This window comes from Bufo gargarizans, chromosome 4 (genome assembly GCF_014858855.1).
Source record: "Bufo gargarizans isolate SCDJY-AF-19 chromosome 4, ASM1485885v1, whole genome shotgun sequence".
NCBI lineage: Eukaryota > Metazoa > Chordata > Amphibia > Anura > Bufonidae > Bufo > Bufo gargarizans.
The window spans coordinates 504004205-504030385 of NC_058083.1; the positions used below are offsets into that span (position 1 = coordinate 504004205).

The following is a 26181-nucleotide window of genomic DNA, read 5'->3' on the forward strand; positions in this document are numbered from 1 at the left end:
TAGTGCTGAGCGGCTGGAGAGGGCGGACGGGCGTCACAGTGCTGCGGTTTCGTTTCGATATAGTCGGTTCTCGCTTTCCAGCCATGTCCTTGTTCCAGCGGGTGGTGGACAAGCCTTACTGGAGTCACAGTGGTGAGTTACTGGTGCACATGGCCGGCTGTCCGCAGCCTTAGACCAGCTGGGCCTTACTGTTCCCCGGAGCCCAGCATTGCAGGACATGGCGTTTACCTCCCCCATTTAACCCTTGGATGCCTAGTCACTAGCAGCATGCTCCAATGTCTTTACAGGCCTGTTTATGTATTTTACTCACTGATATGGCGCTGATATATTCTGTAGCGCTTTACAGACATCATCATTGCTTGCTGGGCCCCAAGGAGCTCACAATCTACATTCCTGATCAAAGAGGAGCCTGGAGGAAACCCAGGCCACATACAACCCCCTTGCAGATGATGTCCTTTGCTCCAAGGCACCACTGAGCCACTGTGCTGCCCATGGTGGGATTCTAGGGAGGATAGTTACCGCGGCCTGCTATTGGCTGCCCTCCCAACTCCAGATGTTTTCATCTGCGCGGCGGGGAGATGCGGCGGCTGTGCCAGAATAAGTGACAGCTTCCTTTGCGCTCCTATTTTATCCTGGGAGTAGCATTCCTGTGCACTTTTGCCCTTCCTATCTCAGAGCGCCTTGTGCGGAGTCTGCGCTCCTGAACATAGAAGCCCAATGGCTTAGGTAGGTTTAGCGTAGGACCCGCTTGACCGGAGACCAACTTGGCGCTGGTTAGGTGGGCACCAGTGGTGTAACTGCAGGGGAAGCGGCTGACAAGGGGCCCGACAGCGTGTCAGTCAAGTTTAATCTTTTTTTATTTATATGCAAATTACCTTCCTAAAGTGCCCAAGAGGTTGTCCCTCTGGCCGTTTGTGCCCAGCCGCGCCCATTATCGGCAAGCCTACCACCGCCCGCTGTTAATTATTCACTGCTGTCCTCGTGTTTTTTTTTTCTAAGTGCGCCGAAGGCTTGCGCATGCGCTGATGTTACTCACGTCCGGGCCCATGCGGTGTCCTGGCAGCAGCCTCAAGTAGTGTAATCACGCATGCGCCAGCTTTCTCTGCTTTCTGGAGCATGCGCGATTACATTACTTGAGGCTGCTGCCAGGACACCGCGCGGGCCCGCATGTGAGTAACATCGGCGCATGCACGAGACTACGGCACACTTAGAAGGAAAAAAAAGACGAGGCCAGCAGTGAATAATTAATAGCGGGAGGGCGCAGGGCTTGGCGATAATGGACACAGCTGGGCACAAACGGCCGGAGGGACAGCCCTTTGGGCACGTTAGGAAGGTTATTTGCATATAAATAAATAAAAAAGATTTTTATCAAAAATAAAAAGGACAGTTGGGTTTAAAAATAGTATATAAAAAATTGGGCGGGGGGCTGTGTGGCCCAGGCACTTCTAGTTATGCCCCTGGTGGGCACAGATGTGTTTTGGTAAAAATATATTGGTGAAGTGTCTCAGATTTTATCACATCAGCGTGAGGGCTTGGTCCATATATAATGCTTGCATCTACTTTATGTGCATTATCTTTTTTATTTTTTTCTTGATTCAATATTCCATCACCATTATACATGGTTTCCATGGTTACGAGCATCCCGCAGCGGTGGCCGTTCTTGCACACTGTAGGAAAAAGCACTAGCCTATGTGAGGTCCCAGACGCTAGAGAGCCTGGCACTTTTTCCTGTAGTGTACAAGCACAGCCACCGCTGCTGGATTGCAGGGTGGTCGTAACCATGGGAGAATGAATCCAGCCAGTAAAGGAAGCAATATGGAGAATCACAATGCTATCTACATGCTAAATACCACTTGCTGAAGTAAGACAACCCCTTTAAGGTACAGTGGGTGCTGTTATACGGGGTGTTGTACATGGAGCATGCCTGTTTTGCCCAGGGGCCTGCCCAGACATTGATCCTGCCTGGAGCTGCCTGTCATTTCATGGTTAGAGGGGTGGAGAAGGTAAATGTAATATCTCTCTCCTGGCTTGTGTACTTCCTTGCAATTCACATTGTTAGGCTGCCTTCACAACGCAGAATGTTCTTCCAATGAATTCCATTCATTTGAATGAGGCAGCAAGCACCTGGATTTCTGTGAGCCACAATTCAGGTGAATGGAGCTGATTTCAATTGCAGAAAATTCTGCAGTGTGTGAAACCAGTCTTACTGTGTGGAAGAGCTGCATGCACCCTGATCTCTCATGTTGGCTGCAGTTTATAATCTATATTCCAGTGTTGGGCTGGTGCTACATCTAGACTTATCTAGTAAGGGGTCGACCCCCAGTTGTTGTGAAACTACAATTTCCAGCATGCACTTTTGCTCAGCTCTTCAGTACTCCTGTAGAAGTGAATGGAGCATGTTGGGAGTTGTAGTGGCTCAACAGCAGGAGTGACAGCTGCAGGCAAAAGATCGCATTGGTCAGTTTTCTGCTGTAGCTTAGGCCTCTTTCACACTTGCGTTGTCCGGATCCGGCGTGTACTCCATTTGCCGGAATTACACGCCGTATCCGGAAAAACGCTAGTGAACTGAAAGCATTTGAAGACGGATCCATCTTCAAAATGCGTTCAGTGTTACTATGGCAGCCAGGACGCTATTAAAGTCCTGGTTGCCATAGTAGTAGTGGGGAGCGGGGGAGCGGTATACTTACAGTCCGTGCGGCTCCCGGGGCGCTCCAGAATGACGTCAGAGCGCCCCATGCGCATGTATGACGTGCCATGCGATCACGTCATCCATGCGCGTGGGGCGCCCTGACGTCACTCTGGAGCGCCCAGGGAGCTGCACGGACGGTAAGTATGCTGCTCCCCCGCTCCCCACTACACTTTACCATGGCAAACAGGACTTTAGCGTCCCGGCAGCCATGGTAACCATTCAGAAAAAGCTAAACGTCGGATCCGGCAATGCGCCGAAACGACGTTTAGCTTAAGTCCGGATTAATGCCTTTCAATGGGCATTAATTCCGGATCCGGCCTTGCGGCAAGTGTTCAGGATTTTTGGCCAGAGCAAAAAGCGCAGCATGCTGCGGTATTTTCTCCGACCAAAAAACGTTCCGGTCCTGAACTGAAGACATCCTGATGCATCCTGAACGGATTTCTCTCCATTCAGAATGCATTAGGATAAAACTGATCAGGATTCTTCCGGCATAGAGCCCCGACGACGGAACTCTATGCCGGAAGAAAAGAACGCAAGTGTGAAAGAGCCCTTAGTAGTTAAAATACATTAAAAGGGCTCTTAAAAGGTCTAAGTGTAGCCCCAGCCTTAAGAAGTTTCTGGATTACAAAACTTAAGGGAGTTGCCTGAATTATTTTCCACTAGTATCTGAAGAGTTCTATACTTATGTGCTGCCCACCCCTTCATCCCATTCCTACTAGTAGCTCCTGGGCTATCTCCTGAACTTCAGCTCCCTGCTGGGTCAGCCTTCACCCGGACAAGGTCGCATGTACCATTGCAGGCAACAAGTGGCCTCGGGGATGACGTGGCCCTGCAGTGTCGTGCTGCTTGGAATACATTGCAGCTGAGGCCTCAGAAGTTCAGTGAAGACAGCCACAGAGCAAAGTATGGATTTCGTCACAGGTACTGCTGGGTGTGCGGGGGGAATTAAAGGGTTATTCTGGTTGTCAGAAGTTCTCTTATCCATTGGATAGGGTATAACTATTAGATTGGTGGGGGGGTCCTACTGCTGAAACCCCTACAGATCACAGCAACGGAGGCCTTGCAGCCCTCCTGAAATAACCAGAACAGCCAGTCGGGCAAGCGTGTGGCTGCTCTATTCATTTGAGTATTCCCGTAGCAATGAATGGAGCTACCACTCTGTTCATTTTAGGGGAAATGAAGGGCGGTCCGGGCCTCTGTTCTTGTGATCGGTGGGGGTCCAAGCGATCATTAGGAATACCCCTTTAAAGAAGAAAAATACCTTGACAATCCTTTTAAAGGGGTTGTTCTCAGGATAGGTCAACAATATTAGATCTCCGGCCCCGGCATCCCTGCATTTCAGCTGTTTGAAGAGAACGCAGGGCTTGTACGAACTCTGCATTCTTTTCACTATTTACCTGCTCGACATCGCAGCAGCAACAAGCCGGTGTAATTACAGCTCAACTGTCCCATTCACATCAATAGGAAGTTCCTCTCCCGTATAGGTGTCTGATCGGTTTCCACTATTGCGTCCGTCTTTTAGACTGGAAAGATGGTGCAGTGTACAACTAAATGTGGGCAGAGCCTTCTGTATTTTCAGTGGTTCTGGGCTATAGTGCCCCCTTGTGGTAATATTTGGTGTTGTGGTTTTGAATTTGGAAATTACCTGTGAACCTGTAAACTGATTTTTCAAAATGCAGGCTCCTATGGATTCCCTCTTCAGAGTTTGCTGCAGTGCTTTCAGTGCGTCAGAGAAGATGAGCACATCTCTTACGGTGAAGCCAGTCTGCCTGTGCCACCTTTCGGATGCTCATTCAGTTCAGGTAAGACTATTTCAGTTCTTCAATCAAATCGATATTACATTTTTTTTCTAGCTTCCAAATGCACATTAGGGCTTGGTGTCAGTGTGCGATCTGTGAGTCCTTACCTTTGCCAGAGTCTCCGCAGGGCACACAAACTATATGGACATTGTATATTTTGGTGAAGATTCTTTTTTTCTTTTAGTTCCACATATGTCTCATGTTGTCGCGGTGAGCAATGAGGAAGGCATTGTAAGACTGTATGATACAGAGTGCCGGGACATGCAGCGAAAGATACTGAAAGGTAAGATTTGCATCTCGTTTTTGCATTTCTACTGCCGTGTATGGGTGTATTAATGAAGCAAGCAGTATCCCGAGTAAAATAAGAACTTTTCTATTCTATTTTAAGGGAACCTGTCATCAACTTTATGCTGCCCATACTAACGTTCCCATATATATTTATATGTTCATTGTTTGTATCCTTTGACTATTGGTAATTATCATATGGACTGATTGGGAATGTTATCCAATCATAGTTTGTGCTTTAGGTTTTAATACAATTAGATTAAAATATCATAGTTTTAAGGGTCTAATATTTTTTTTTTTTGGGGGTGGATTTGGAGATTATAAATAACGGACTCTTCTCAGGAAGATTTGACTTTTTCAAGGCCTGAGCCGCAATGATTATGATGCTGGTTCTCAGGAACCACTTACTTTTAGCTCATGAGTGACACGCCGCTGAAATCAGCATTTCTGTCACTAATTTATGCTGCCCTCAGTGAGGTCAGAATAAAGTTGATGACAGGTTCCCTTAAAGGGACACTGACAGGTCCAATAAGCATAATTATATATATATATATGCATGCACAGGTCTTCTAATGTGTATTAAAAACATAAGTCTAACCCCTGTCCACCTTATGAATACTGCAAACTGATGTTTTATAACCTGAGGTAATCGCTCTTCTTTCTGCCCAAGGGGCGGCGTTTCAGCTTCACTTAATCACTTCTGCCCAGCCAGCCGCAACCGCTGTTTTAAAGCGCCGCCTAGCTCATCACCAATATTCACTTCGCTGGGCGGCTTCTGCTGTCCCCGATGTCTTTGAGAGCAGCGCTCTGAAGCGCTGCTCAGAAGAGTGCCCGGCGCAGGCGCAGAACGGAGAGGCTGAAGCGGCCTCAAAGAAGCAGAGGGGATGCAGGCGCGATGTGATCCCGGCGAGACTTATGTTTTTAATACAAATTAGAAGACCTGTGCATGCATATATATAGATAATTATGCTTATTGGGCCTGTCAGTGTCCCTTTAAACATGTTGATATCGGCAAGTTGCAATTTGGAAGGCGGGGAGGAATTGTTGAGTTTCGTTTTGCTACATAATAGATGAATAAAGCATTTTCTCCCTCTTTAGACTGGCAGGCGCACACCAATGCAGTCTTTGATCTCGCCTGGGTGCCAGGAGAACACAAACTAGTAAGTAATCTTAGACTTGATTCTAAAATCTCTCGCTGCACTTGGCTTTATCAAGTCTTTGCATGCAGTGATTTATACAGTCATATATGCTCATACATTACACACACTACCTTTACATAGAAGGGTCGGAATACATTTGTACCTCTCTATTGTAGGTTACAGCCTCTGGAGACCAGACCGCTAAGCTGTTTGACGTGAAAGCTGGAGAGCTGCTAGGGGAATGTAAAGGACACCAGTGCAGTCTGAAGTCTGTTAGCTTCTCCAAGTTTGAGAAAGGTAGATATATCTGAAAGCGGCTTTATTGTCTGTCCATCAGTAATCTACAGCAGGGGTCAGCAACCTTCTGCACTCCAGCTGTTCTGAAACTACAACTCTCAGCATGCACACTTGCTTGGCTATTCCTATAACTCCCCTAGGAGTGTGTAGCATTCTAGGACTTGAAGTTTTAGAATAGCAGGAATACTGGTGGTTGCTGACCCCTGATCTACAGAAATAAAATGTACCTGAAATTAGATCTGCTTCAAATTCTGTTCTAGAATGCAAAATGTGCACACGGGGTACAATGAATCATGTGACAGGACTGAATGGGCACGTAATAGATCTAATACAATCCTAATGGTACTACATTTATTTATTTTGTATTATTCTTCCCACAGCTGTGTTCAGCACTGGGGGACGAGATGGAAACATTATGGTCTGGGATACTCGCTGCAACAAGAAAGGTAACTTTTACACTCCCTGCCCACGTGTGGTGAGTGTCGGAGAAGATGGGCCGGCACTACGGTTTGCACGTGGTGCGCCCATCCAGGGAAGGTGGCCCACTAGTATGTAGCGAAGAAGGATGGCACTCGCTTTCTTGACAATATGAAGAAACTTTTATTCAAGGCATAATAGTATCATCAGTGACAGGTTTTAGCTCAATCTTGCAGTTTGAAAGGCTCAGGCTTGAGCCTAAACTAGTCACTGATACTATTATGCTTTGACTAAAAGTTTCTTCATATTGTCAGAGTGACTGCTCTTTTTCAATACACACCTGATGAGTGTCAGTAACTTTTGGTTTAATGCGAGAGACTGGGCAGATTTGCAGCCGAAAACTATTTGATGTGCCAGTGTAAATTATATTTGCTAGAGTCCCACTTTATTTTGACAATTGCAGATTGTAAAGTGTGGTGAATTATGCTGGCGTCCTATAAATATTAGTTTATTACAATGGAATAAGGAATCCCTACTTTTGTGACTGGCTAAGTAGTGAGACAAGTGAGGACTCTCACGCATTATACATTGGGCATACTCTCCCTTTAGAATAACCTATTACATTCTGTACATTTCTATGTACTCGCTAAGGCTAAGCATGGGGTCCCATGTCCCCTCCGACACTAATTTGATTGGAGCAGCAGATATGCATGCACTCATCTCAGGTAGCACCATAGAGTTGAATGGAGCAGCAACCACCCTGAACTAACCGCCGTGGGCCCCAGCAGTCAGACCTTACGCTTATCTCCTATTTTGTGGCTCCTTTAAAAGGGTTTTCCCCACTTAAACACTTTTGACATATACACAAGATATGCTATAAATGTCTGATAAATGCGAGTACAGCTGCAGTCCAGAGTAATGCATCCAATTGTATGCAGTCTTGTGGACTGCAGCTGACATTTGTTTAAAATCAGCCCGTCTCTATGTAGCTCGCCTCAGACCTAAATTGCACTGCAGGGGGTATTTAGCATTAGTTAGGTCATTAAAAACATTGACTGATCAACTGTAATAGGTTGTCGTGCTAAGTCCTCCATAAGCTGCTCACAGTACTAACTAGTAGTGTGATGGTCACAAGCAGGTGAACAAATCAGCCCTTTCCTCCTGAAGCATTTAGTAACCCCTTTTAATGTGCATTTCGGGTATGTACTTCCTTGCTCTTTAGCCGATATTGCGGGGTTACGCTCCCCTTCATCCTGATGTACCATAATAAAACATCTTTTAAAATTTGCACATGTCCATGTTTTAGATGGCTTCTACAGGCAAGTGAACCAGATTACTGGGGCTCACAACGTCCCACTTAAGCAAACCCCCCTGAAAATGAAGAAGCGAAAGCCTGCAGCCAGGGGACTCGCCCCATCTGTGGTAAGAACCAAATTAAGTGGTCAGGAAACTATGGGGGAAGTGACTGTATAGTAGGACCTAATTATACTAGCAGAAGTGCTTCAAGCCTTTTACTGTCTTGAGAAAAGTGAGATGTCAACCCTTCTTCCTTGAATTAACTTTGGGATAACTTAGGAAATGGATTGTATGTTCACCAGAATGCTGCCCGCTTGCCGCCAGAGAAGAGTACTACCTGAGCTAGGTGTAGTGGTCATGCCATCTTGGGGCAGATGGCTGTAAACCTCCTTTTGAAATGGGTCACTCTGTGTGCACCCTCACCATCGTATTCAAAAATGTTAGTCTACTGGGGTTGTTTTTCCCTTCACTGCTCAGACATTGCAGCACTCCAGACCAAAAAAAAAGGAGCCATTTAAAAATTTAGGAGCCAAACAAAAATGTTGTTCGCCACATTTAAAATGCATATAATTACGGTATAATAGACATCTTACCTAGGGTTGTCACGATACAAACATTTTTGATTCGATTTCGATACCATAAAGTATTGTGATATTCGATACCACCCAAAAAAAATAAAACGCAAAAAAACTGCGTGCATTCCGCATTTTATGGAACATCTGGAGCAGGCATGCTCAACCTGCGGCCCTCCAGCTTTTGCAAAACTCCAACTCCCAGCATGCCCGAACAGCCTACAGCAGGGCATTGTGGGAGTTGTAGTTTTACAACAGCTGGAGGGCTGCAGGTTGAGCATGCCTGGTCTGGAGCATAATAGAACAGTCCTATCCCATTTTTTTGGGAGGGACAAGGTGACCCAAAAAATGGCAAATTGTGTTTTTTGTTTTTTTTCTGTTTTTTAAATATTTTAATAGTTCACACTTTTTCCGACGTGGCGATATGTAAATATTTTTATTTATATGTAAAATTGGGAAAGGCGGTGTTTAAATTTTTTATTTTTTTTACTTACCATTTCCCCTTTAGGGGCTCAAACCTGGGATCTTTTAATCCCTTGTCCTATTCACCCTGATAGAGCTCTATTAGGGTGAATAGGACTACAGTCTCCCTGCTGCTCTGTGCATAGTACACACAGCAGCAGGGAGATTACCATGGCAGCCAGGGCTTCAGTAGTGTCCTGGCTGCCATGGTAACTGATCAGTGCCCCTCAATTAGGCCTCATGCACATGACCGTTTTTATTCCATGTCCGTTGTGCCGTTTTTCATGATTTTCTGCAGACCCATTGATTTTCAATAGGTGCGTTGAAAACTCGCCTAATGCACAGTTTGCCATCCGCGTCTGTGGTTCCAGTCTGTCAAAAAATGTAACCAGTCCTATGGTTTTTTTTCGCGGATAGCGGTTTGCGGCCCCATTCAAGTCAATGGGACCGCTAAAAAAAAAACGCGGAGGCACACAAGATTGTCATCCGCGTCCGTCTTCTTTTTTTTTTTTTTTTTTTCCCTATCATTTGTATGGCAAACCTGTCTTAGACTTTTTATTTTTACATTCCTTTATTGTCTGGTGGTCCTCCAAAAATAAAGAAAGACACACAAACAAAAACAGAACAACGGAACCCCGTTTTGCGGACCGCTAAATACTGTTGTGTGCATGAGGCCTTACACTGATGGGGCTCTGATCAGAAGCTGCCACTGCACCACCAATGAGATGGAGCCTCCCCTGAATATAACAATGGGGGGGGGGGGGTTTAGGGGGCATGCGTCTGTGGCCAATGTGCCACCAATGATTATAATAGTTATAATACTGGTGTGGGTTGGTGTGCGCACTGCGCCACCAATGAATATAGTTAACACATTAATTTAAGTGAATATGGTTTGCCTGAATACAAACGCAGGCTGCGGGTGCTGGCCATATCCCATACCTGGCCGATCGCAATGCGCAGTCATAGAGGCCAGGTATGGGATATGGCCGGCACCCACAGCCTGCGTTTGTATTCAGGCATAAATTATATTCATTGGTGGCGCAGTGGCCACAGCCCCCCTCCTCCCTGCTATCAGTCCATTGGTGGCAGCTGCACAGCAGGGAGGGAGGGACTGCTGCCTTCTCCCTTGTGCTGCTGAGGAGAACATGGAGCACTCCAAGAGCAGCACATGCCATGTTGGTGCAACTCGTCTGTGCTGGATGAAAACCCTTTCTTTTTAGAGGCAGAACAGCGGAGAATTTAGGCGCAAATGGCAACAATTTTGGTTTCCATCTAGAGCCCTGCATTGTGTATTTCCATGTTCTGTAGTATCTCGCCACGAAGGTATAACGCAAAACGGAGCACAGCAAAAAGCTTCCAAATATATAAACATATCATTATTCATTAGTACCACAACATTCATTACACAAACAAATGTTAAAAACAATCCATAGAGTACTTGGGGGGTGTCAATAGAAAAAATAATAGGACAACCCTACACATAACTTCACAAAATCCCTAATAAGGTGACAAAAATGTGCCACGCAAACTTAAACTTGCAGTATGCTAAGATACTTGCAGGATAACAATTTGACATCAAATCCCAAAGTGTAAAAAACGCGTCAAATCCTGAAATACAAAAAATAGACAAAGGCAAATTTATAAGAAACGTAAAGTCCTCACTAATACAAAATTGCAAGAGAGGTTGTGTAGAGTCTAGAATATAAGGTGCTGCAGACCAACACGACGACATTTGTCACGGGATAACATTTGTTGCACCAATGTCGCGTGACATTTTTTATAATGGTAGTCTATGGTGTCGCACTGCGGTATGCGACAAGCTGCGACGCGACAGTCGCAGAAAAATCCATTTCGAATGGATTTTTTGCGACTGTCGCATGTTGCAGTGCGACACCATAGACTACCATTATAAAAATTGTTGCGCGGCATTGGTGCAACAAAATATTGTGCGACAAATGTCGTCGTGTAGTCCTAGCCTTACCCGACATGTTTCACTGCCAAGCGTCTTCAGGGGTAATTGGTTTGGTTATGGCAGGTATTTTGTATGCAAAATTCCCCAATACTTGCATAGCTCGCTTTATCATTAATATTATTATTCATACACCAAATCTAATATGCAAGGGCAGCATGACTGTCTAAGAGCCAACTAGGGTTTTCCATGGTAAATTCGACGTGCCAGCCTTCCGCTAGATATAAGCAGCGTTTATCTGGATAACTGCTCATCCTCCCTCATATTATCCTTTATGCTATTAACATTTTAAGAAAACCAATCAAAGCATGTATGTTTGAGGAAGATATGTTAGATGTTGAACAAATGTTAGTTCCTAATCAGCGATAAAATAAGCATAATTATTCATTTTTTTTAAATCTTTTGGTAGAACCTGGTAATTTTGGGGGATTTTTCTAGCAGTCTAATGTGACTAGTGGTTTTTAGAATACAAGTTCAAATCTAAAATCAGTAGATTCTTGCTTATTGTGTGGTTTCTCTCATTGAAGATCTTCCTCCTCTGCTTATAGGACTCCCAGCAGAGTGTGACCGTGGTGGTCTTTCAGGATGAGTACACCATAATATCAGCCGGAGCAGTTGATGGGTAAGTGATACCAAGGACCTGTGTGCTGAATTTGTGCCTTATACTTAACAACCAACATCTAAAATGTTCATTTAGCGTTTGTCTCCAAAACCTCTTGGACCTTACTTCATGATTTTGCATTTCTTTGGTTCTTCTTGACAGCGTGATCAAAATGTGGGACTTGAGAAAGAACTACACTTCCTACCGACAGGACCCCATACCTGCAAAATTCCTTCCGTATCCTGGTAGCAGCACTCGGAAACTTGGTACATTAATCTTTTTGCTTCTATCAGGCATATGTGATGGGGATAATCTCTGGAGGATGATGTGGTTACTTTAACACATTGGGGATGACATACAGTTGCTACATCAGGGCTCGCATGCTCATCCTGTGGGCATAGTACATTGCCAAGTGTTGTCCGGAAGCAAGGCCTACTCTAATGGTGAAATCACTGACATCATGTCTAAAAATAAATACTAAATTTCCCCATGGGGTTAAAAACCTAACAAAAGTAATTGCAAAAGTTCCAAATGCATTGCATAAGGGTACTTTCACACTAGCGGCAGGACTGATCCGACAGGCAGTTCACCCTGTCTGATCCATCCTGCCGCTATTTCGCCGGACCACTGCTCCGTCCCCAGGCGCAGTACTGCATGTCTGACTTTTTAGTTCAGCGGCCTCTCACAGCGCACTGCTGTGCTGCGCTGGAGCTCCGCCCCCGTCCCTATTATAGTCAATGGGGACAGAGTGGCGGCACGGCGAAGTAGCGGCAGGATGGATCAGACAGGGTGAACAGCCGGTTATGAATCTTCTGCTAATGTCATCTAGTAATGGGCAGAGTCTGAGAGGAGCGTCAGAGGGTCCTGTAGCTGTGCATGGAGAGATGGCCGTGCATGTATAGCTTCCTCTCCATTCACTTCCAGGCTCTATTCTTGAAATTAGCAGCGATTCCTAGAGATGGGATCTGCTCCTACTGTATATTTCAGGCATATCTAATTTATGCCATAAATGTCGTAGACTGGAATACCACTTTAACCATTAAATTATTTTTATTTTATTTTTTTCTTCAGGTTATTCCAACTTAATTTTAGATTCCTCTGGAACCAGCCTGTTCGCCAGCTGTACTGATGATAATATTTATATGTTTAATTTAGCCGGGTTAAAGAGTGATCCTGGTAAGTGAGATAATGTTTTCAAACGGTGCAGGGCTATTGTTACTTGGTACCGGTGAATAAAAAGGGGACCTCCTATGACAGAAGTTTAGATGTGATGGTGGGCGTTCATGCTGTTCTTTTGCCAGGCAACTGAACAATGCCATAAAACTTTACTGCAAATGACTCGTCCACCATAGAGCATTATTCTCAGGTTTGGTGGGGTCCCAGAGGTCAGACCCCCAGTTATCATAATGTAAAAAGCATATCCAAGCAATATTCACTTTGAGATGAGAATGCACTTTTAAGGGGATTTTTTTACATAAAAAAAAAATGGCAGAGCTGAGGTGCATTATAAAATAAAAATCCCTTAATTTTTAAATGTCCCAGTGCTCGATTTCCCGCTGCGTCTGCAGTGATGCCCATCCTTCGCTGATGCCAGTGATTGGCAGCAGTGGTCATGTGAATGATGTTCGTGGCGATTTTATAAAATAATTCTCTTGGAGAGCCTCTTTAATGGTATTTTATGACTAGTGTTGTATTCCCTTTATGCAGCAGGGGGCAGTATTACCTCTATAAATTTACAATAGGTTTGCACTTGGTCTACAAGAGGAGTGTTGTCTCGTTTCTTAATTTGAGGTCCAGCTGGTAAGAGGTCTGAGTGGAATTCACAGCTCTCCAGTTCTTATGTGGAAGTGAACAGACTGGAAGATTTATTACATTGCAGGAATTCCTTCTCTTCGGAGAGAGCGCGGTGTGCCCTGGTTACCGGCTTATTTTTAGCTTGTTTCTGCTCTTTAACCGCTCTTTTTACAGCGGCCCTCTTAATGCTTTTAAGTAGATGTAAACACATGTAGTCTAATAGGCCAGTTACCATAGCTATGCAATACAAATTTTAATGACGTATACCTGCAGCGATCGGGGCCTGGTATAATATCGCATGTAATGGTTTGTGTGCCTGTAATCCCTGCACCTGACTGATCCGCTTCCCCCAATCTTTCTTCACAGTATCTGTCTTCGGCGGTCATCACAATTCCACCTTTTATATAAAATCCAGCCTTAGTCCTGATGGTCAGTTTCTTCTTAGTGGCTCAAGTGACCACAGCGCTTATATCTGGCAGGTAAGTGTATGGGATCTGAGAGCTTGTAAATGCCTAAACGGACTGTGCTCATTCCAACAGCAATTTAAAAGGGTTGTCAAGTTTACAAATCCCATTTCCAGAGATCTTATGATGGCAATTCTGAGTTACAGTAGTGTGTAAATTTCAAAGGGGTTATCCAAGTTGTAAAGAAACCCAGGCAACCCATGTAAATGGCCTAAAATAACAAATAAATGGATACTGGCCCATTCTTCCAGTCCTGAGCTCCAGTCTTCTTGCTGCTGACATCATCTTTCTGGCTGTAGTAGCGACTTTCCGTGCACACATGTCTCTGCTGCAGCCAGGAAGGTGAAGTCTGCAGCTGGAAGACTGGAGATCAGCACTGGAAGAAGCAGAGGAGAAAATGGGTGATTTATCCATTCATTTGTAATTTTAGGCTATTTACAGGTGTTACCTGAGTTTTGTGCCTCTGATTTCCCTTTTAGTTTTCATTCTGAGAATATCCCTTTAACACCTAGCCTTACTGTAGGTATTACGTGCCAGTCCGACAACTGGAACACACTCCGATCCTGAGAGCAGGGATCTTGTGCACCTTATTTGAATGGAATGGTGGTCAAGCAATATGCATTGCTGATTCATTCAAATGTATGGGACTGCTAGACACAGCTTTACTTAGCTACCTATGGCAGTCCTATAGACTGAGTGGGGCAGCAGTACGCATGTTCGATCGCTGCTGCATTCAGAGGACACAAACTCATTTCTGACACCCACTGTGGATAGGTGATTTGTCATTCTGGGAATATCCCTTTTAAATCAAGACTACACTGGCTCACAAACACCACTATTTGCTTTTGTTCAGTTATAATCTAAGAAACTTTGATGCACCTACTGTATGCAGTTTTAAAATGCTTCAAATAAATTCCAAACTTTATAAGTCATGGTTCAAAATTTCTTGGACTCTATCCAGACTTGTGCCTGTACACCTTCCATGACCATAACTGTAATTCAGGTGAGCTGGGAAAGCAGCTGGTGACTTTACATTCTATTTCCTTTCACTTTCCTATCCTGCATGCATCAGATAGGGTCTCTGTTCTAGTAATTAGAACAGAGACCCCTGAAGCTTGGTATCTCAGCTCAGTACCATTCACCCCCAACTGCACCTAGACCATGTGACTGATGAACATGATGCCACATGTCATAGGGAAAGATGGAGAAGGCAGCAGTGCTACTGCAAGCACCAGTGCATTCTCAAACTGCCGATCAGTGGGGGTCCTGGGTTTCAGATGCCCACCAATCAGATACTGATGACCTATCCAGAGGATAATTAATCAGTTAAAAAAATCTCTGAAAACACTTGATATTAAGTGTCAGTATCTGGTTATAAAGCTGATCATGATGTATCTTACTAGAATGTATTCACAAGTGTCACCCCAGTTGGGGAGGGAGGTGAACAAGGATAAGGAGTCACAAGCTTCTCATTCACCTCCCTCCCTTCACGGGGTGACACATGTTAAGCATGAATGGACTTCTGTTGTGTTGTGCGAGCTCAGAACAGCTGTACGGACTGGATTTGCAGCCTCGAAGAGTGAAAGCAAGAGTGTCTGTCAGCTGAGAAGCAGATGCCGCTTCCTCTCCGTCACATGTGTTTACAGGGGGAATGGCTGGGGTGGTTACCAGTAAAAGGGATTTAGAGGAATGCATTGTGCAAAACAAATATTTCCTAATCACAGATCCGTAGAGAAAAGAAATGGATTAGCTGATTGGAATGTTATCCTGATGTCTGAACACAAAGGCATGCACTACTATCAGCAGTCATATTTGCAATTTCTCGCTTGTATCATTGGGGGACACAGGGCTGTGGGTATAGCTGCTGCTGCCACTATGAGGCGACACAAGGCTGAAAAGTGTTAGCTCCTCCTCAGCCAGCTATACCCCCTCCAATTTGGAGAGAGCATATCAGTTTTTAGCTTGGTGTCGTAGGAGGCAGACCTCCCTGCTTGCAGGGCGGCTTCCTTTTTGTTTTCTTTTGTTTGTTTGATCTTTTTTCCCTTTTTAGGTAGGGGAAACAGGCGCCTAGCCCCTCTGTCTACCCTGAGAGCTAGACCGATGTCTGATTCCCTCACTGCTCGACCTCCCCAAGAAGCAAAAGTGGACCAGGGCAGCCCAGCTCCCCTACTTCCTGCCAGCCAAAGGGTCACCTGGATCTGGCTAGACCAGACTGTCTGCCCTGCATGCTGTGCGCCCACGCAGCCGCATGACTAGGTGAAACCGGACTAGGCCCGTGCCTTATCTCAGGCAGTGGAGGACCTCTCTAAATATCCCAATCTAGGCTTCTGTTGTGTTGGTCACTCTGGTCACTCTCATGGGTCGATTGGTTTATAAATCTCCACCTGCGCAGTCCACACCCTCCTGGAGAGCGCCTTAGAAGCAGACCTTCGTACAAACTGCCTAGAGCAGGTCGTCATTCCTCCTCTGACTCCTCAGCATCTCCCAGCATGGGTCACGCTCAGACGCATCCTCCCTCCCAGGGGAAGTTCTGTCAAATAAGGAAATTGGTGACTCAGACTTGGATATGGATCCGAATCAATCTTCAGGGTTGCTTCCATGGTGGACAGCTTGGTTTCTGCAGGATGACTCCCCCCTCCACGAGTCAACAGGGAGTGTCTTTTCTCCAAGCCAGGAAAACTCCTAGAGCCTTCCCCTTACTTGACAACTTCTCGGTTGTCCTTGCCAAGGCGTGGGACCATCCAGATCGTCGCTTTAGTACGTCAAAGCAACTTGCTCTTCTTTATCCCTTTCTGGCGGATTGGGTGGCTAAGTGGTCCTCTCCTCCCAAGGTGGACCCTCCGGTACGATGCCTCGCCAAAAACACTGCCATTCCGATGGCTCAGTCGCATGGAGTCTTGGGCGAAGTCCCTTTTCGCGGCAAGTGGCTCAGCACTTCGGCTGATCTTCGCCCCTGCTTGGGTGGCTAAGGCGGTCTCGGAGTGGGTACTCCGTTTAAACCAGGACTTGGCGGCAGACCTCCCGCTCACCGAGCTCCAGTCCTTGTCTCTGCAGATCTCACAGGCGGGGAAGTACCTCTGTGAGGCATCCTTGGACACGGGTGCACTTGTTGCCCAATCATCGGCTCTCGTGGTAACCTTGAGGCGTGAACTCTAGCTTAAGGTTTGGGCAGCGGACTCCTTGTCAAAGCGTTCCCTTACCAGCCTTCCGTTTGCCAGCTCCTGGTTGTTCGGTGCCTGGCTTGATGAAATTCTCTCCATGGCTATGGGCGGTAAAAGTATCCACCTCCCGCAGGGCAAGACCAGGTGCACGTTTTGTGCTAAGCAGACAATTGCCCGGGCCCAGTCCTTTCGTCTCTTCTCTGGCACATGTCCGGCAGCAGCCCCTCCCTAGATCCTCCACGCAGGACCAGCGGAAAAAGCAATTCTTCAGGCCTCCTCGCACGGTGGTGTTCTCCCCGGTTCCTCGGACGGAGCAATTCTCAGGGTTTTATTCCGTCCCCAAGAAAGAAGGGTCAGATCACCCGATTCTGGATCTCAAGTTGCTGAATCGGTTCCTCCGGGTTCAACACTTCATAATGGAATCGCTTCCCTCCATGATTGCTTTACTGGACCGAGGCGAATGTCTCTTCTATAGACAATCGGGATACATACTTACACATCCCCATTGCCCTGGCACATCAGTATTTCCTCCGCTTTGCAGTGGGGCTTCACCACTTCCCTTTGGCCTGGAGACGGCACCGCGAGTCTTTACAAAAGTACTCTCTCCTCTCCTGGCACTACTTCGTACCAGGGGCATTACCCTGATTCCCTATCTGGACGGCATTCTGGTCAAAGCGGCGAACTTCGGTCAGAACAAGGACAGCCTGCGTATCACTCGGGATACTCTGGCGCAGTTCAGGTGGTTGGTGAACTTCCAGAAGTCTTCCCTGCGTCTTACCATACAGATCACTTTTCTAGGCATGATCCTCAATACAGCCACGGAATTGGTGCGCCTCCCTCTGGACAAGCGGCTGGCCCTTCGTCGGTCAATCCGCCTTATCCACCGGCGCAGGTACCCTTCAATTCGGTTTTGCATAAAGGTATTGGGTGCAATGGTCGCTGCTTTCATAGCGGTTCCGTTTGCACAATTTCACACTAGTTCACTTCAGCGGACAATCTTGTAGTCGTGGGAAAAGTCATCGGATTCCCTGGATCGTCATATCGTTCGACTCCCAACCTTGGAGTTGGGGAAATCTTTTCTCCCAATCTCATGGACGGTCATCACCACCGACCACCCGCCCCAGACTGTCCAAGGTGTAACTTTGGAGAGTGTTCAGAGCAGGGCTACTAAACTAGTACATGGATTGCAGGATAAAACTTACCAGGAAAGATTAAAGGACCTTAACATGTATAGCTTGGAAGAAAGACGAGACAGAGGGGATATGATAGAAACTTTTAAATACATAAAGGGCATCAACAAGGTAAAAGAGGAAAGAATATTTAAAAGAAGAAAAACTGCTACAAGAGGACATAGTTTTAAATTAGAGGGGCAAAGGTTTAAAAGTAATATCAGGAAGTATTACTTTACTGAGAGTAGTGGATGCATGGAATAGCCTTCCTGCAGAAGTGGTAGCTGCAAATACAGTGGAGGATTTTAAGCATGCATGGGATGGACATAAGGCCATCCTTCATATAAGATAGGACTAGGGGCTATTCATAGTATTCAGTATATTGGGCAGACCGAGATGGGCCAAATGGTTCTTATTTGCCGACACATTCTATGTTTAGATGTGTATGGTCTCGGTCGCAGTCCAAACTGCCCATCAAAATACTGGAACTCTGGGCCATTACTCTGTCCCTTCTACATTGGGCTCCTCATGAAGGGCAGCCCGATCTGGGTACAGTCAGACAACGCCATGACAGTGGCTTATATCAATCAAGGAGGAACCCGCAGTCAAGCAGTGATGGCGGAGTCAACCAAGATCCTGTGGTGCGCGGAGACCCATGTGCCAGCTCTTTCGGCGATCTACATTCCAGGAGTGGAGAACTGGACGGCAGATTTCCTCAGTCAGATGGCGGTGGACCCGGGGGAGTGGTCTCTGCACCCGGAGGTGTTCCAATCGATCTGTCTCCGTTGGTGCCAACCAGAGGTGGACCTGATGGCATCCAGACTTGACCACAAGCTCCCAGCCTTCTTCTCTCGAACAAGAGATCCCAGGGCACGCGCAGTAGACGCTCTGGTGGCACCATGGGACGGGTTCTCCCTGGTGTACGTGTTTCCGCCTCTCCCTCTCCTGCCCAGAGTCTTGCGCAGAATCAAGATGGAGGACATCCAAACAATCCTCATAGCTCCGGATTGGCCCCCCCCCCCCCCCCCCCCCCGTATTCTCTCCAGTAAGGTTGCATTCATGGGAGCTATCACTTCCATCAGACGCGTTTCGGAGTTGGCAGCGCTTTCCCGTAAGGAACCCTTCCTTATTCTGCACCAAGACAAGGCAGTGCTCTGACCTGTACCTTTTCAGCCGAAGGAAGTCTCTGCCTTCCATGTCAACGAAGACCTTGTTCTTTCATCGTTCTGACCCTCTCCTTCGCATCCTAGGGAGCGGGCTCTCCATCAGTTGGACGTGGTTAGAGCTCTCAGGATTTACTTGCCTGTCTCGATCTTGCAGACTGTTTATTCCTGAAGGTCCCCGCAAAGGTATGGAGGCCTCCAAGGTGACGATTGCCAGGTGGATCCGTTTGCCAATTGCCGAGGCATACCGCTCCTGGGGGCAAGGCGCAGCCCCTCGGTATCACGGCCCACTCGACTAGGGAGGTGGGTGTGTTTTTGAGCTCACTTCCACCAAGCTTCACGGCTGTGCAAGGCAGTGACGTGGTCATTCTTGCACATGTTCACCAAGTTTTATCAGGTGCATACTTTTGCATTAGCGGACGCTGATTTTTGTGAACTCGTCAGTAAAATATGCCTCGCTTAGTTTATTGGGGGACACAGCTCCCACCCATTTCTATATTGCCGCAGAGAATGGCGGTTAGTTTGCCGGTAGGGTCCTCAGTTCTGGTTCGGCCCTACTGACATTGGTTGGGTTATGGTTCCTTGGGCTCAAACTGATAGCTCATCCTCTGGCTACGCCCCCTCCAGCCTGGAGAGAGCATAAGTTTTCAGCCTAGTGTCGCCTCCTAGTGGCAGCAGCTATACCCACAGTCCTGTGTCCCCCAATAAACTAAGAAAGAGATTTTACAGGTGATTTCACAAATTTTGTTTTTACAGACTAGAACTTCGTTCCTTTGCAGGTTAAGAGGGATGGTGATTTATATAGTATCTGTTAGGCTGCGGTGCATTGAGGCTTCCTGTTGGCATTGTATGTGCAGGATTGTGGTCTGCTGTGCAGCGGTTATGCTGTGTTCTCTGAATCTTCCTACAGCTAGCCTCTTTAGCAAGTTTGTAGCGGTATCTTGCTGGAAGAGCGCTCTTTGCTATGCACTGACCCGTGCATAGCATCTTGTGATCTGTCATGTGAACTGCCTGTAGGTGTGATGCAGTGTACGTCTGGGCAGAATTAAATGCCCTGGTCAAAGTTTGACGTGCCAGCAGTCAACCAGCAGATTTATATAATGCATTGTCATGCCTCTGTCTAAATATTAAGAAGTTTTTTTTTTTCAACTCTCCTAGTAATATCACTATTCCTTCAAACTTGCACAAAATTATATTTAAAGTGTATTTTATAAAATTTGTTATGTCGGTGACATATGTCAGAAGTTTTGATTAGTTGGCATCTCCTGGTGCTCATACCCCCACTGATTGCTAAAATGGAAGCGTTCAGAACAGTCTGCAGCCTTTCCCTAATGCTCCCCCTCCCCTCTCTCAGCATGTGTCTAATGCACAGACTGAAGCGTCGCACCCCTCCTCCTCCAACTTCTGAATTGGCTTTTTACTGACTGCTGACGTTTCTGAGCACAGACTCTAGAAGGTGAGGGAGATGCCACTGTCCCCTAACATAGGGCATTAGTCACATCTTAATGACTCAAAAAATGCTTTAACATAGCTATTTAATCCTTCTTTAACTTTGTATTCCCTGTCTCTTAGGTGTCTAATCCGTACGCTCCTCCTATAATGCTTCAGGGGCACAGTCAAGAAGTCACCTCTGTCACTTGGTCTCCTGATTTCGCCAAGGTCTGTTCTTTCAATATGTAAAATATTTTGTATTAAGACAACCACTGTCTGGTAATGGCAGGGATTGATTCTGCAGCAAGCGCGTGGGCGTCTGCAGGCCCCATTCATGTAAATGGAATAGTCGCCGAAATCTCCAACTTATCTGCCATGTGTTGAATTTACCCTGGGTACTACTTTGTAGACATTAAAATGGTTTTGCTGTGGTTTTTGTTGTCCTGTCCCTCTCCTCCCCCTTCTCATTTTTCTGTTGCTTTTGTTTAGGTTGTCACCTGCTCTGATGATAACACCATAAGAGTCTGGAGACTGAAGAGAGGAGGCAGCAAGGGCGTTGAAGAGGAAGCCATGAACAGAGTTGGATGGACGTGTCCAAAGAAGGTTGAACTTCCATCTACAGGTGAGCATGCACCCAACAATAAATCATGACTTCTCTTCATCTAGATGTATAAAAGGATGTGGTCTCCATCAGAGACTGAATGTTTGCTAGTCACATTTTGGAGACTACTGATAAAGGTGTATGGCTTAACCTACATCAGTTCAAAGGTGTCATTCATGGCATGTCTGATAGGTCTGGGTCCCACCTCAAGAATGAGGTCCTGTCATGTGCTGCTGGGAATGAAAAGTTGCCACACATGTAATGCTTTGTATTCACTGGTATAGGACTTTAGAAAATATCCAAGCATGTGAATGTAGAGAGCTGCACTTTCATGGCTCTTGTACATTTGTGCTGCCGTGGGACAAGGCTCCGTTCACGAGGTAGGTGCAGGTCCAACCTCTGGAACTGCACCTATTGGACATTGATGGTATTTCACGTGGATGTCCAGGTGGGACCTCTTTTTAAAGGGGTTTTCTGTGGCTTAGATATTGATGACTAATCCTCAGGATAGGTCATTGTTATCAAGCCCATTCAGTTGCCACACTTAGTACTCCCCACTGATCAGCTGTTTTGGGCAAGCGCTGGAAACTATACAGTCCATCCACTGTAGTTTTATAGTACTCCATACTACAGCCCATCTACAATATCGCTGGCACAGCCAGAACACAGAGGGCAAAGACAGAGCAGTTCAGTGGGAATGACTGGTGTTGAACCCCCACTAATCTGATATCGATGACTGAAGACCTTTTAAAGTTTGTATACACATGTCAAGATAAAGATGGTTACATCTGTAGTACACTGTACGTAGAACAAGTCCTGAAATGTTTTTTTATTTTTTCCTCCCTCACAGCTGCTTTTCTCTGCACTCCTGCAAAATCCCCCAAGGTCCAAAGCCCTCATTTTACGTCCTCACCTACACCAGCCACCTGTGCCCCAAGCTATACTGGGGACCTCCCAATGTCTTCAAGCACACCTACATCACCTTTTGTGTCAATGTCTAAACTGCAGACCCCCAAGAGGCAGAAAGAGGAGACCTCCACGTCTTCTCCCAGGCAGCAGTCTGTTTCTAAGGTGACAATTAAAAAGTGGGTCACTCGTACACCCAAGTCACTCACACCAACACATAAAACCCCATCACCACGGAAGGCATTTACTCCTATTGAACAGTACCCTCCAGCTTCTGAATCCAGAGCACCACCTACTTATGAGAAGAGGGTGAAGAGGCGCCTGGAGACGAGCGGCAAATGTACAGAGCATGAATGTTTCACTCACTGTAACTGTGTGACAGAGCTGGAACCGGACACAAAGAAGATGAAGCTGGACCTGGAGCTGTGTTCTGTAGAGAAGGACGGTACCGACACCAGGTGTCTAAGTCTTGGAGACCTGAGTAAAGACACTGTAGAGGGACCTGCTCCTAAATGTTCCATAGATGTTGCCGATTGTCCCAGTAAATCACTTTGTCTTATAAATTCTGGACCACAAGACAGAGATAAAGAAAACAGCACACCCGAGAAAAACTGGCTGTCTGCACTGGGGAGCAAGCTGAAATCTGATAAGCCCTCAACACACTGCAAAGTAACAAACAGCCCGTCATCAAGTAGTGGAAGTGCTAAAAAGACCCCTGCAAGAAGTGTAGCAAACTCTCCCGTATCTGTAAGTATGTCTGCATGTAATGGCTGTGATGTCTTAAAGTGACTGTCTAAATACTGTATATGTATTCCTAAAATTCTGCACCAATTTCTCAATTTCATTACAAGATTGCAGTCGGAGCAGTCACTGTTTAAGCAGCCACGACTGGAGTTGTTCACTGTTTAACCCCTGAGCCTGCACGATACATGGCTGGTGGTGGTATACAGCTGACAGGATATTTTAAATATTATGTTATCATGCACAGTGATCGCCGTAAAAATCCCAGTACCAGAATTGAAGTTTTTGGGTTGCCTCGTCTCTTCCTCCCCCCCCCTCCCCCCCCCCCCCAAATTTTATAAACACCAATATAAATGTTATATCTACCCCCGAAATGGTGCCAATTTAAAATTTCACCTAATCCTGTAGAAAAAAATTCCCACACAAGTGCAGCAATGGAAAGTGTTAAGGCTCTTAGAAAAGGCAACACAAAAGCAATTTTTTATGCAACAATTTCTGTTGCATATAAATGTATTAGAAAATACAACTTATCCCACAAAAAAAACATTGATATCACTACTCGACAGTCATGGTGCACAATGAAAGCTAAAATAGGCTGCATTCTTAACAGGGGGTTGTCCAGGATTTATGTATTGATGATTTATTGTCTCCATTTAGGCCTTCTGTATCTGATTGATGGGGGTCTGACACCCTGCACCCATCAGTCAGCTTCATGGCCACTACGCTTTGAACAGAGCTGTGCTTGCTGCTCCATTCACAGTGCTACTTTCAGCACTGGATGCTGCAGGGAGCAGCTAGTCGTGGGGGTGCGAGGTGTCGGACCCTCAACGATCCGATATTACTGTCTCTGGCAATATCAGGAACCAGAGACACCCTTTTAAGGCTGCATGTCTAATCCATGTAGTTTGACACGCTCTAGTTTGGTGGAGCCATCTGCTCCCTGAAGCTCCTCACTTTGTGTGGTTACCGATATTCAGGATCCGTGTAGTAGTTTAGCCTGCCTGGTGTGATTACATTATACTCGGCTCTGCTCGCACATCTGTTGAGGCATAATGTGTCTGGGGACAGCATCCGGTATGTGCAGTCACCCACCTCCAGCACTGCCTCTGGGAAATAAGTCACTTGGCCTCTTTCTTCAGACCTGCCCACACAATAGTTACAAGACTGTACTTGAATGATAACTGCTAATTGAGTGGATTCGTAGCTGTAGGAAATCTGTAATATTATTGAGACGTTCATTAGCAGCATATAAAGGCAAGCAATCATCCCCTACGTTACTACCTAACTGCAGGCTATTGATCTAGTGGTATCCAGCTGCTGTAGAACTACAGCTCCCAGCATACTGCTAGCCTCCAAGGCTGTCAGGGTATACTTAGTAATTTTATGAAAGCCGAAGAGGAAAACAAGTTCTTTGCCATTTTGAAAAATATGAACACATTGTTTCAAGTCGGCACCTCTTTGCAGTATTGAACACTTTTTTTTGCCTGGAGAGGTTTGCTTTTTGGAACTCAACTTTTTTTTTTTTTTATCTGACAGACCTGATTTGAAAACTTGCACAAAAAATTGTGTGCTACAAAATTAGCAATTTTAAGGCATAAAACCTGTGCAAATCGAATGATAAATGGCTCCCTGTAGGTCTTGCAGCTCTTTATCAGGGTCATATTTAATGCAGTAATATCCAACCAGCGGCTGTCTATTTGGGGAACTACTACTCTCAGCATGGTCTGTCCTTAATCCTGAAGCATGTTGTGATCACTACAATATGTATTTGCTTGTCTCGTGTTCCTGTATACAAGCATGTCATTCTGTCTGCTCTTTTTATTTCAGGCTTCTACCCCACATTCTGTAAGGAAGATTTCCATGTACTTTCAGAAGAAGCCCACAGAGTAACCAAGCTGCTCTCTAAGAACACTGCCCCTACCTGAATGTGACTCCAGATGGTGCTGGTCCTGAATTGTTCTGTCCGGCTTGCACATGCTGTCACCTGTGAACTAGAGACTAATTGAAACAAGCTGATGGGATGATGGGTCACTGCCATTATAACAATGTGGGATATTATATATCTAACCGTCATCTAGTGTCTGATCAAATTCTCCATGATTTGTATTGAGGCATAACTTACTGCCATGGTGTGCTGCTCAATATACTGACATATATTTGTATAGCATGGCGGAGATGCCAGCAGCTTCTGATAACATGAGCTTAATTAACTTTAATGCAGTGGTCTCCATCCTGTGATTCTCCATCTGTCAGGGCATGCTGGGAGTTGTTGTTTCCAGTTTAATTATGGAAAGCAAGTCATAGATTAATGCGTTACCGTTACAGCACTTTTACACAATACGGATACAAGATATGCCGACTCTCTGCCATATAACAGTTTCCACTTGCACGAGTTGATCAGTTTTAATGTTTATCTTTTTAAGGAATTTTTATTTCTGTTTTAGGATTTTAGTCCTTTTTCTGCTGTAGAATTTTACCTAAAATTCCAAATTGTATTTATTGTTTGGTTCATGGGCATAGCACTCTGTTTTAATATTGTCCTGTTAATTATTTCAATTGTGTAAATACAAAAGGCGTTATAGAAACATGGTCTGCGGTTTTTGTACTTTATGGCAAAGTTTCAGGCTAGATCATTGTAACTGTCAATACTGTATATGTTTAATATCTCATGGAGGTCTGGATTTGGAATGATACTCAAAATCAAAGTGGAAAATCAAATTTCAGGCCGATCCAACTTGTGTGTGAGGCTCAGTAGTGTGTGTGTGGTCTCCACGTGCCTGTATGATCTCCCTGCAACACCTGGGCATGCTCCTGATGAGGCGGTGGATGTTCTCCTGAGGGATCTCCTCCCAGACCTGGATTAAAGCATTAGTGCAACTCCTGGATAGTCTGTGGTGCAATGTGGCGTTGGATGGAATGAGAAATGATGTCCCACATGTGCTTGAATTGGATTCGGGTCTGGGGAAGAGGCAGGCTAGTCCATAGCGTACAATGCCTTCATTATGCAGGAACTGCTGACACATTTCAGCCACATGAGGCTTATCATTGTCATGCATCAGAAGGAACCCAGGGCCCACTGCACCTGCATATCTTCTCACAATGGGTCTGAGGATCTCATCCCAGTACCTGTCAGTCAGGGTACCTATGGCCAGCACATGGGGGGGCTGTGCGGCACTCCAAAGAAATGCCTCACCACACCATTACTTGACCCACTGACAAACCAGT

The 26181-nt window shown here is 45.8% G+C and overlaps 1 protein-coding gene across 1 annotated transcript; it reads left to right on the forward strand.

Moving 5' to 3' along the window:
• DTL (denticleless E3 ubiquitin protein ligase homolog) lies at positions 1 to 25521 on the forward strand. Its single transcript, XM_044290280.1, has 15 exons — positions 1 to 132; positions 4369 to 4491; positions 4673 to 4771; positions 5872 to 5933; positions 6089 to 6209; positions 6590 to 6655; positions 7933 to 8048; positions 11474 to 11547; positions 11689 to 11792; positions 12598 to 12702; positions 13687 to 13799; positions 20850 to 20936; positions 21198 to 21330; positions 22160 to 22962; positions 24784 to 25521. Exons 1-15 carry the CDS (start codon positions 84 to 86, stop codon positions 24844 to 24846), a joined length of 2118 nt encoding a protein of 705 aa, XP_044146215.1. The 5' UTR covers positions 1 to 83; the 3' UTR covers positions 24847 to 25521.
• The last annotated feature ends 660 nt before the right edge of the window (positions 25522 to 26181 follow it).